Genomic DNA, 12,594 nt, shown 5'->3' with positions numbered 1-12,594 from the left:
TCTCTCTCTCTCTTTCTCTTTCTCTCTCTGTGTGTCTCTGTAGTTGGTGCAGTAGCTGTGTGATTGGTTGAGACTGAAGACGTTATAATGTATCAGAGTTCGTCTGCATCCAAAAGAAAAGACAACATTATTTGTAGAGCAGAACTATATTCTGCCATTAGTCGCCTCTCTCTTAGTGCGTCCCCATATCATTTTTGTTGTTGTTGTCATACAATAGTGAATATTATAGCCTCTTCTTATATGTAAACAGATGAACTAATTTGACATCGATAACCAAAGGAAAATACATAGAGCACAAGTACTGTATGTTTTGCCAGTACTCGCCTCTCTCTCTCTCTCTCTCTCTCTCTCTCTCTCTCTCTCTCTCTCTCTCGCTCTCAAAAATATAGACACATGATACAAAGGACAAGGATCAACGAGGAACTCGCCATCGTTCACACACACATTGCATTAGCTAGTAAACAACCACATGTTGAATTCCAAATGTTAGTCTTAAAAAGCACAATTACAATTTAATCTTGACAATAGCATCCACGTATGAGTTGGCACTAAATGTACACCATTTTTCATGAACAGCGTGTGTCATAACTTTTCTGCATATGACAGAAAAAGCGTGCCTAGCTACCTTTCTTAATGCATAAAACTGATTTGAGCACAAGCATGCAGGGCCAAAACATAAGTATGCCCCTATTCCCCATAATGCAGGGATGCAAAATAATAACTGAAACATGCTATATAAAGATATGAACCTGGTGAAATTCAAAGTATTTTAACAACTATTACACCTGAATGGAAGTAAAATATGTAGCCCTAAAGCTGAGTCTTTAGGGGGATGAGGAGGGAGGTTTGCTGTGGGCCGTTAGCTTGTCATTGAACAAGTCTTGCACATAGTATTGGACTAGTTTTGTATTTTCTGTTGAGTTCACCTTTCCTTTAGAACGCATCTGTGATCTGAGTCTGGAGGGAAACAGCCTACCCTAAACGTGATATTTTGTCCTAACATAATGAAGTTTTCACAAATACACATGCACTTTAAGGCAGCAAAACTGTGAACATGTCTTTCACTCGGTCAATACAGGAGATAATGTGGTCGATTGACAACAACATAATAACCAGCGAAAAATGTCAATCTTACAGTCCATTTCCTTCTCCTCTTTCCCGCTTTAGTAATCACCACAACACATTTCATTTTTGCACTCTCATATCTGAGGCACAAGATCCAAGTTCCAGGAAGGATTAGGAGGTGGGGTGTGTGTGTGTATCACTCGGTGGCACGCGCTAGGTTACGGGGGTGGTGGTGGGTGGTGGTGGGGGTGGGTGGGGTGGTGTTTGGGTCTTGTGATGAGGGTGATTGTGAGAGTGGTCGATGTGCCCTGAGCTTGATTCTAAAGGATTTAGGCTGAGCAACACCATCTGATCCTGCCTATGTCTAGCACCACATTGTTGTGTATACATGACATAAAAGCATGAACCACTTTAAGGGATGGTCTCCATAAATTACAATGGTTTCTTCATTCTAATTCGTGGGTATCACTTGCATGGGTTTGTTCAATAAATACTAAAAGTACATTTGGAAGTGGCAGAGTAAACAAAACAAGCACTTGCTGTCTACTTGTCCATAGACCTGCTTCCAGAAAGGTAGAGTTACTTCTATTTAAAATGGGGATTGATTGTATATGAGCTGCAATTCTCACGGACAATGTTGTATGTCGTATGGTTTTGGCCTAACCTAAGATGCATCACCATATTCTCTACCTTCTCCTGTTAGTGTTCACTTCACAAATTCTCATGATGGGTTTAACAATGGTGTAAACCCAGCAATGTTTTACACATCTATGCTTTTAATCCATTGAAAGGGTATGCACGGCGACACTTTGGAGAAGGGTGGAGAAAGCAACACAGCTTGATAGCGGTGGAGATAGGCAAACACGGCCTTTGATTACGGTGGCGAAATGAACGACTCCTTAGGCTGGAAATATTCACGGTCCCTGTAATTAGGGTGGAGAATAGGCAAATAACAGGGCCTTGATTAGCGTTGGAGAATAGGCAACAGGCACGGATGATTAGTGGTGGAGAATAGGTAACGGCCTTGATTAGGGTGTGAGAATAGTAAGCAAGCATGCTTGATTAGGGGTGGAGAATAGCAACAGCCTTGATTAGGGGTGGAGAATAGGAACACAGCCTTGATTGGGGTGAGACATAGAGCGAACACGCCTTGATATAAGCGGTGGAGAATAGGCGAACAGCCTTGATTAGCGTGAGAATAGGCAACCATGGCCTTGATTAAGTGGTGGAGAATAGCAACACGGCCGTTGATTATGCGTGGACGAATAGGCAACCGGCTAAGTGGAATAGCTAAGGAGCATTAGGGTTGGAGAATAGGCAACACGGCCTTGTTATAGGTGAATGGCACACTGAGCTGATGTAGGTAAATGGCACACAGCTATTGATTAGGGTGGAGAAATAGGTCAACAGCTGATACGGCGGTGTGGGGAATAGGCACACAGCGCTTGAATTAGTGGGTGGAGAATACGGTACACACCCGGTTGATTAGGGGTGGAGAAATAGGCACACGGCTTTGATTAGTGAGGTGAGAATAATAGCACACAGCCTTGAATTAGGGGTGGAGAAATAGGTAACACAGCCGTGATTAGGAGGGAAGGAAAGCACAGCTTGATTAGATGGTGGAGAAATACGGATTTACACAGCCTTATTAGGGGTGGAGAAATAGAACACGCCTTGATTACGGGGTGGAGAATAGTAACACAGCCTGATTAGTGGGTAGGAGCAATATGGTAAGCACAGCCTTGCATTTAGTGGTAGAGAATAGGTAACACAGCCTTGATTAGGGGTGAATAGGTAACACAGCTTGGGATTGCTGATAAAGTGCTCATGTTGTTGTTTTGTTCTTCTCTCTAGGCTGCGGGTGGCGCTCTTGCCTACGTAGGCTCTTACGTGATCAAGAGCTACAACAACTTTGACAACTTCCTGGAGGATAAGTACACACTCATCCCTGCAGCCATCATCATCACTGTGGGAGTGGTGATGTTCATCATCGGGACTGTGGGCTGCTGCGCCACCCTGAGAGAGTCCAAAGTGGGCCTGAGCTTTGTGAGTATGAGCCTCCGACGCAACAAGTGGTTTACTCTAGGTATAGATCTAGGATCAGAATCACGTCCACAAATCTGAACGTTAACAATTAGTGGGAGAAATTTCCAAACTGAACCAAGTTCAGCGTCCAGGGGAAATGTCACCTGACACCTGCCTCAGACATTGTGGTGTTGGTTCCTGGTGGGTGATGGTGAAAGGAGCCATCCGTCCATCCAGGTCTTTCATAAACACACTTTGTGTCCCAAATGGCACCCTATTCCCCTATATAGTGCACTACTTTTGACCAGGGTTCATAGGTCTCATGTCAAAAGTAGTGCACTCATTACATAGGGTAGGGTGCCATTTGGGACACACAGTAGGCACTGAGGATCTCTGTGTTTGATRAGTCCTGCTGCACCACTTGTTCACGGCCTCCTTGCTGATAGCCGTCTGGTCTGCCCATCTCTTTTCAGTTCCTGATGATCCTCCTGGCCATGTTTGCAGCAGAGGTCGCTGCCCTAGTGTTTGCGTTCATTTACCAAGGCAGGGTGAGTGAACGTCACATTTGGACACATTTTCACCACATGTATTTCATGTATTATATGCTACAATCATATAATATTATTTAATGCTTGCAGGTACAGTACTTAAATAGATGCATTTTGTTTTGTATATCTTTACAGATAAAAGGTGATTTGGAGCGGTCAATGAGCGATGTGTTCCAGAAGTATAATGGGGAGAACTCTGAAACCCGGGCTGTGRATTATCTGCAGTCTCAGGTCAGTGCCACTTCCTCTATTGACAAGTTTGAATTCCCCTGATAACCAGTATGATGCCAAGCAGRTCCTTACTAGGTTTGAAAACCGAGCGACTCACTGTGCGATTACTTCCTGTGTATACAGGCACATCAAAGTGGACAAATTTCCCACTCTCCCATTGATGGTCTTTGTCGTAGGTGTTAGAGGAAGTTATCACTTGTTGAGTCTCTCTGTTTCAAACTTATCTGGTGCTAACACGCACTGGCACACACAGCGATGTGATGATACTGGAAATTAGGCTTTTGTCAGCTAGGAGCTGTGAACAAGTGTTCTTCCTCYCTCTGTATTCAGTTGCAGTGCTGTGGAGTGCAGACCTACATGAACTGGACCACCACGCCCTGGTTCAGCAGCAGTAACAACACTGTGCCCATCTCCTGTTGTAAACGGAACAACACCGAGTGCACGGGCAGACTGGACCAGCCAGACCTGCTCAATACTCAGGTATAGACCAATTCAGTCAATTTCTAACTTCTAGTTTCTGTATTTGATACAATGATTTAAAGTGTAATGACAATACTCTCTAACCAGTGTGTGTGTGTGTGTGTGTGTGTGTGTGTGTGTGTGTGTGTGTGTGTGTGTGTGTGTGTGTGTGTGTGTGTGTGTGTGTGTGTGTGTGTGTGTGTGTGTGTGTGTGTGTGTGTGTGTGTGTGTGTGTGTGTGTGTGTGGTGTGTGTTGCTCCAGGGTTGTGAGGTTAAGCTGGAACAGCTCCTTCAGGATGTGATGAGCTATGCCATGCTGGTCATCCTTGGCTTTGCCATCATCAAGGTACTGTACCTGACTGACCTTTGACTTTTAACATTTGATTTATCATGTTCATTTCCATTGTTTGGCCTAAAGATGAAGGGTTTCGTGTTTCTACCTCTGAGGCCGGGCCTTTAAAGTCTAAAAGTGTTAGCCCGTGGACCTACCCTGAAAGGTACCAGCCAATTTACTCTGTACTGAATTTCACTGAATATCTTTGTCCTTTTCTTTCAGTTTTTCGGGATGCTCAGTGTGTGTGTGATCACCTGTAAAAGTGGCAGGCGAACTGGCTACCAGACCCTGTATGTCTGATATGACCTGCTGTCTTGAAGGATGCTTTAGAGGCTTGTCTTGCAGCAGCTCCTGACCCTTGACCCCTGACACCTCTCCCCGCTCCTCTCCAGCAGTGTGAGGTCATAAAGCCAAAGGACTTGTGTTCCCCACACTAATATTTTAGCATCCTTTCAGGAACATTGTCTTACTTTTTTCCCTCAGCTTTCCCGGACAGTTGTCAGGCCCACCAAACTTTAGGCAAACCACTGCCAACATTGGAAGCAATGGAAAACCACGAGATGCCATTTTTTTTAAGATAGTTGCAAATTACCACTCAAACTTTTAAACAAAGGAAGTTGGCTTAAGTTTAACGGTGTTGTAATTTGCTGCTGTACATACTGAAAAAAAGAAAGGATATGCACAGTGATATATCAGTATATGGAATACGTTCCATTTAAAGGGGAAATCTGGGGTGACCTGGGATTCAACAACAGCAAAGAGGTCACCCCTGACAGTTTTTTGATAAACARCTGAGGGATGGGSCTGGRGAAATGTAACCACTCTCAAACCTGCATGCATGGACTGACCATCAATGATATCAAATTGATAGTTTTAACCATGTTTTGAAGCTATACAGTGATTGTTTACAATTACTTTGTTTATAAACAATGGTGTAAAACATGCTTTTATTTGGGGTTCTGATAGGATAAGACAGTTGAACTAAGCTATATCAATGGCTATATATCATTCCTTTAAAAGTCCAAAAATGCATCTTCCAATCCCATATTTCCCCTTTAAGGATTGAAATGTTGTGTTGATTCTGCCAAGTAGTTTTTCAGGTTCCAACGCATCAGGTAGTGGGCATTTGTCTAAGATATACAGTATTACATTAGAAAAGAACTGTCAACATTCTTTTAGAAATGAATGCTTATTGTACTTGAAAGAGCTATTGATTTCAATGTCCATGAACACCACTAATTTCTGCACCATTGTAGAGTATTGTGCAATTAAATGTAATCATATCTGGTAGAGTGGACGGCATACAGTTGGACTTGCTTGTGTATATTTGATCTAATGTATTAAAAGCTAACTACAAAGACATTTACATTTTATGCGTTTACTGATTTGACATAAAACACATTTCTACCTTTTGATTWAAAAAATAACATCTATTTTCTATCAATTATATACACAAATACGTGTTCATGACCTTTCCCAGAAAACTAGTTCTGAAAACGTTGTAGGCGTTGTGCGTAGTGGTTCTCTCTTGGTTAGTTGATAAAGACACGTCTATATGCTCAAGATAGACAAGAATTCCCCATGCACTTCTACATCCAGTATAAACACAGATAGTGCACCAGGCATCGTTCTCTATTGATTTTCATCTTTATTTAACCAGGGAAGTACCTTGAGGTTAGAGAAGTCTTGGCATGTACATGTGCAGGGAAAATGAACCCTTTTTCAAAATCAAATTAATAATTTCCAGCACCACCACAATGTCAACATATGTGAGAACAGCAGGTTTCTGTTTTGTAGTCAACAAGATAGAGGAAGATACGTGATTCCAATGACGTCATAGGGAGACGCTGATGACATCATCKAGTGGGCTTCATGTGATTTTAAGGTAAGTAAGTCACAAAACACTCCATTTAGAGCCAACCATAAATGTGTTCTGATGAACAGTTTTAATTGGGAAGGAAACATGTATCATCCCCAATATTAGAATATCATGTACAGTAACAGAAGCCCAAGCAGATCTGATCAGAGTTCTGTTTGATAGAGTATTTATCAAACAGTCATGAATTCCATCTACAGTCACAGATGGACTGGCTATAGGGCAGTTCTGTTAAATAATATTTAACACAGTTAGCCTGTCTAAATGTGGGTACCCCAATTATTATTTACTGTATTTTTTTTTTTCATGTGCAAAATTATCATTATTTAGCTAATTATGGGGGCCTTGAGGAAATTAGAAATCCCAGGGTTGATTTCTGGTCCCAGTTCATCCCTGTCTACAAGAGCTACRGGAAAGAATCTGTGAGCCATACAGTTGTAGTAACAGAATCAACCAGCAGAGTACACTAAGGTTTCAGTGATCAACTAGGGAGGTTACAATCTCAAGAAGAKAAATTCAATTCAACACACATGCTCTCAGGTCCAGTTCCCATTGACATTGAAACACAGCTGTGCTCCTATTCCAGAGAGAGATGTTTTCCTGCTTTAAAATGCAGACAACAAAATAACATGTCATCTTCCTCTCTCTTTTTTYCCCTTCTTWTGTTTTTTTGTTTTGTYGTTGCATGTAGSTCAGTTTGKGTCATCAACACGAGTGTTGTTAACCTACCTGATCCAAGAGGCTTTTAAGAARCTCAATCTGCAATTCAGATATGATGACTATTTAGTAAGTCACATTAAGTCTTCAATACAAGTTACATTGTATCCTGCTCTGAACCAGAATTACATTGTATCCTACATTGAATTAGCCAACAAGTCATTAAGCATCTTAGAGTAGGAGTGCTGATCTAGGATCAGGTTCCCCCCTGYCCATGTCATATTATTCACTGTGATCTAGAAGAATAAACCGATCCTAGATCAGCACTCCTACTCTGAGACGCTTTATGAACACGGGCCCTGATCGTTATCTGTAATGCTGCTTACCTCTACAAAACTGATCCTAGATCAGCACTCCTACTCTGAGACGCTTTATGAACACGGGCCCTGATCGTTATCTGTAATGCTGCTCACCTCTACAAAGTTGATCCTAGATCAGCACTCCTACTCTGAGACGCTTTATGAACACGGGCCCTGATCGTTATCTGTAATGCTGCTCACCTCTACAAAACTGATCCTAGATCAGCACTCCTACTCTGAGATGCTTTATGAACACGGGCCCTGATCGTTATCTGTAATGCTGYTCACCTCTACAAAACTGATCCTAGATCAGCACGTCCCTTTTCCAGAACAGTTCACACAAAGAGCTGAGTCAGGTGTTGTAGTGGGGAAATTTCAGACCTGCTCCTAATTTATTAATTTCCCACCACTTCTGCACAGAGTGTTCTGGCCAGTAACCTGACACACAGGATGTTGATGCTGGTGCTGTGGGAGAGCGGTCAAACATACTGCCTGTCAAAGGGGCCAAACATACTGCCTCTCAAAGGGGCCAAACATACTGCCTGTCAAAGGGGCCAAACATACTGCCTGTCAAAGGGGCCAAACATACTGCCTCTCAAAGGGGCCAAACATACTGCCTCTCAAAGGGGCCAAACATACTGCCTCTCAAACATACTGCCTAACCCCCTACCCTAACAACTTTTGTTTGGTCAAAGGCGCAAAGGATGTCTGCAGATTTTTACATCTACAGCTTTATTTGATCATAATGAAAATAATACATTTTTTTGTCTCAAAACTCACAGACATTTTCAGCTGACATTTTATTATTACTGCTTCATCGTGTCATAACTCTGCTACATTTAGGTCCAAGGATGGAGTGACCTTTTGGTTATATGGAAGATACCGCTTCAACTTACTGATCTTCTACTTCTTCTTCCCCCTTCCCCTCTACCTCTTTCTTTTCGTGATACTGACATTTAAAAAAGAATATATCACTAAAACCCTCTCACAGAAATGGTGGTGTAGGAGGCCATTTTGGTGAGCTGAATCTCATCTTCCTTTCAACGAGGACATGAGGTTCACTGGCTCTTTCATTTAGAGTAGGTTGTCAAGTACTTCCTCTGGAAATAGTCACAAGTCACTCTAGCTTTCTGATGTCATCTAGTGAGAGAGAGAGATATGTATTTGATGTAGACTGGCTTTGCCAGTCGTAGAGGGCCCTCTAAGGGAAGAGCCCCAGACGTGTTTATAGAGAAAATATTTCATCCTTCATCTTTAAGAGTCTATTGACACACCCGTGCGTCAATCTAAGTAACATGGGGTTAAATATGTGTTAAAAATATATATATATATATATTTCCTGAGCTTTCATATATCTCCTAGATATAAGACAGATACTTCAAAACCTTATTCCTTAGGATACATTTCTTTTGCCATTTATGAATGTATTATTCAATGCGTTTCTATGGGTTATAGTAGTAAAGGCCAAATTCAATATTTTATCAAATCATTTTTAAATATGATTATTTTTATACCTAAAGTTGTCCTAAAATTCATAATCAAATAGCTAAATAATCTACATGTTAGCTTAGATAAGACTGTCACTCAATAAAAACATATGTCTCTGCTTAATACGTTTTCTCTGTACATATGAGTGTTTTTTTATCTCATTATGTGTGTAATATGTAAAATTATACTGGATGAAATGTTGAGGACCATCAATCACAGACCGTGAGCGGGCCCAACCCCCACTCTTACACTAGCCCAAGCCAACGGTAGGTGCCAGATTCTCAGCAGGCTCTGCTCACACTTACTGGACTGAGGCCAAACCACACGACCAACAACATTGGACACTTTATGGAACTCAAAGCCTTCACTATCTTATCCTGGAATATCCAAGGCCTGAGGTCATCTGCCTTTGGCTTAAAKAACAGGAACCCAGACTTCATCAAAGACATTGGAAATACAGACAATGTCATCCTACAAGAAACCTGGTATAGAGGAGACGGACCCACTGGTTGCCCTCTAGGTTGCAGAGAGCTGATAGTCCCATCCACCAAACTACCAGGTGTGAAACAGGGAAGGGACTYAGGGGGTATGCTAATTTGGTATAGAGCAGACCTAACTCACTCCATTAAATTAATCAAAACAGCAACATTTTACATTTGGCTAGAAATTCAAAAGGAAATKATCTTAACAGAGAAAAATGTCCTCCTGTGTGCTACCTATATCCCCCCAGTAGAATCCCCATACTTTAATGACGACAGCTTCTCAATCCTGGAGGGGGAAATCAATMATTTCCAGGCCCAGGGAAATGTACTARTCTGTGGCAACCTAAATGCCAGAACCGGACAAGAACCTGACACCCTCAGCACACAGGGGGACAAACACCTGCCTGGAGGTGACAGCATTCTCTCCMCCATATGCMCCMCTAGGYACAACTATGACAACATAACCAACAAAAACGGGTCACAACTCCTGCAGCTCTGTCGCACGCTGGACAAAACRTTCCACTGTAATAGTGAAGTTGTAAACTTGGCAGTAGAAAATCTTAACAGTATATTTGACCTCTCAGCTTCCCTATCAAATCTAAAAATCTCAAATAGAAAACCGAAGAAAATTAAYAACAATGACAAATAGTTTGATGAAGAATGCAAAAATCTAAGAAAGAAATTAAGATATCTGTCCAACCTAAAAACATAGAGACCCGGAAAACCTGAGTCTACGCCTTCACTATGGTGAATCACTAAAACAATACAGAAATACACTACGGAAAAAGAAGGAACAGCGAGTCAGAAATCAGCTCAATGTAATTGAAGAATCCATAGACTCTAACCACTTCTGGTAAAATTGGAAAACACTAAACAAACAACAACAGAGAATTACCTATCCAAAATGGAGATGTATGGGTAAACCACTTCTCCAATCTTTTTGGCTCTATAACAAAGAACAAACAGCAAAAACATATACATAATCAAATACAAATCTTTGAATCAACTATTAAAGACAATCAGAACCCACTGGATTCTCCAATTACCTTGAATGAACTACAGGACAAAATAAAAACCCACCAACCCAAAAAGGCCCGTSGTGTTGATGGTATCCTCAATGAAATGATCAAATATACAGACAACAAATTCCAATTGGCTATACTAAAACTCTTTAACATCATCCTTARCTCTGGCTTCTTCCCCAATATTTGGAACCAAGGACTGATCACCCCAATCCACAAAAGTGGAGACAAATTTGACCCCAATAACTACCGTGGTATATGGGTCAACAGCAAACTTGGGAAAATCCTCTACATTATCATTAACAGCAGACTCGTACATTTCCTCAGTGAAAACAATATACTGAGCAAATGTCAAATTGGCTTTTTACCAAATTATCGTAAGACAGACCACGTATTCACCCTGCACACCCTAATTGACAAACAAACAAACCAAAACAAAGGCAAAGTCTTCTCATGCTTTGTTGATTTCAAAAAGCCTTCGACTCAATTTGGAATGAGGGTTTGCTATACAAATTGATGGAAAGTAGTGTTGAGGGAAAAAACATATGACATTATAAAATCCATGTACACAAACAAGTGTGTGGTTAAAATAGGCAAAAAACACACACATTTCTTCCCGCAGGGCCGTGAGGTGAGACAGGGATGCAGCTTAAGCCCCACCCTCTTCAACATATATATCAACGAATTGGCGAGGGCACTAGAACAGTCTGCAGCACCCGGCCTTACCCTACTAGAATCTGAAGTCAAATGTCTACCGTTTGCTAATGATCTGGTGCTTCTGTCACCAACCAAGGAGGGCCCACAGCAGCACCTAGATCTTCTGCACAGATTTTTCCAGACCTGGGCCCTGACAGTAAATCTCAGTAAGACCAAAATAATGGTGTTCCAAAAAATGTCCAGTCACCAGGACCACAAATACAAATTCCATCTAGACACTGCTGCCCTAGAGCACACAAAAAACTATACATACYTTGGCCTAAACATCAGCGCCACAGGTAACTTCCACAAAGCTGTGAACGATCTAAGAGACAAGGCAAGAAGGGCATTCTATGCCATCAAAAGGAACATAAAAATCGACATACCAATTAGGATCTGGCTAAAAATAMTTGAATCAGTTATAGAACCCATTGCCCTTTGTGGTTGTGAGGTCTGGGGTCTGCTCACCAACCAAGAATTCACAAAATGGGACAAACACCAAATTGAGACTCCGCATGCAGAATTCTGCAAAAATATCCTCAGTGTACAACGTAGAACACCAAATAATGCATGCAGAGCAGAATTAGGCCGATGTCCTGCTAATTATCAAAATCCAGAAAAGAGACGTTAAATTCTACAACCACCTAAAAGGAAGCGATTCCCAACCCTTCCATAACAGAGCAATCACCTACAGAGAGATTAACCTGGAGAAGAGACCCCTGAGCAAGCTGGTCCTGGGGCTCTGTTCACAAACACAAACACAACCCACAGAGCCCCAGGACAGCAACACAATTAAACCCAACCAAATCATGAGAAAACAAAAAGATAATTACTTCACACATTGGAGAGAATTTTCAAAAAAACTGCGCAAACTAGACTGCTATTTGGCCCAAACAGAGAGTACGCAGTGGCAGAATACCTGACCACTGTGACTGACCCAAACTTAAGGAAAGCTTTGACTATGTACAGACTCAGTGAGCATAGCCTTGCTATTGAGAAAGGCCGCCGTAGGCAGACCTGACTTTCAAGAGAAGACAGGCTATGTGCACACGATGTACAAATGGTTAAAGTACAAAAGGGAAAATAAAATAGCATAAATAGGTTGTATTTACATGGTGTTGTTCTTCACTGGTTGCCTTTTCTTGTGGCAACAGGTCACACATCTTGCTGCTGTGATGGCACACTGTGGTATCACCCAGTAGATATGGGAGTTTATCAAAATCGGTTTGTTTTCAAATTCTTTGGATCTGTTATTCTGAGGAAATATGTGTCTCTAATATGGTCATACATTGGGCAGGAGGTTTAGGAAGTGCAGCTCAGTTTCCACCTCATTTTGTGGGCATTGTGCACAT

The 12,594-nt window shown here is 41.7% G+C and overlaps 1 protein-coding gene across 1 annotated transcript in view; it reads left to right on the top strand.

The window, feature by feature from the left end:
• Positions 1-6,024, top strand: part of tspan36 (tetraspanin 36) — an 8,308-nt gene extending 2,284 nt beyond the window's left edge. The window contains exons 2-7 of the mRNA XM_024003299.2: positions 2,920-3,111; positions 3,564-3,638; positions 3,774-3,869; positions 4,200-4,349; positions 4,591-4,674; positions 4,885-6,024. Coding sequence (XP_023859067.1) covers positions 2,920-3,111; positions 3,564-3,638; positions 3,774-3,869; positions 4,200-4,349; positions 4,591-4,674; positions 4,885-4,962 — 675 coding nt within the window. The 3' untranslated portion in view covers positions 4,963-6,024. The remainder of the gene's footprint in view (positions 1-2,919; positions 3,112-3,563; positions 3,639-3,773; positions 3,870-4,199; positions 4,350-4,590; positions 4,675-4,884) is intronic.
• The last annotated feature ends 6,570 nt before the right edge of the window (positions 6,025-12,594 follow it).

The sequence above is a fragment of the Salvelinus sp. IW2-2015 genome, linkage group LG15 (assembly GCF_002910315.2).
Source record: "Salvelinus sp. IW2-2015 linkage group LG15, ASM291031v2, whole genome shotgun sequence".
Taxonomy (NCBI): domain Eukaryota; kingdom Metazoa; phylum Chordata; class Actinopteri; order Salmoniformes; family Salmonidae; genus Salvelinus; species Salvelinus sp. IW2-2015.
The sequence above is the reverse complement of the archived record's forward strand: the minus strand, read 5'-3'. Positions and strand labels throughout refer to the sequence as shown.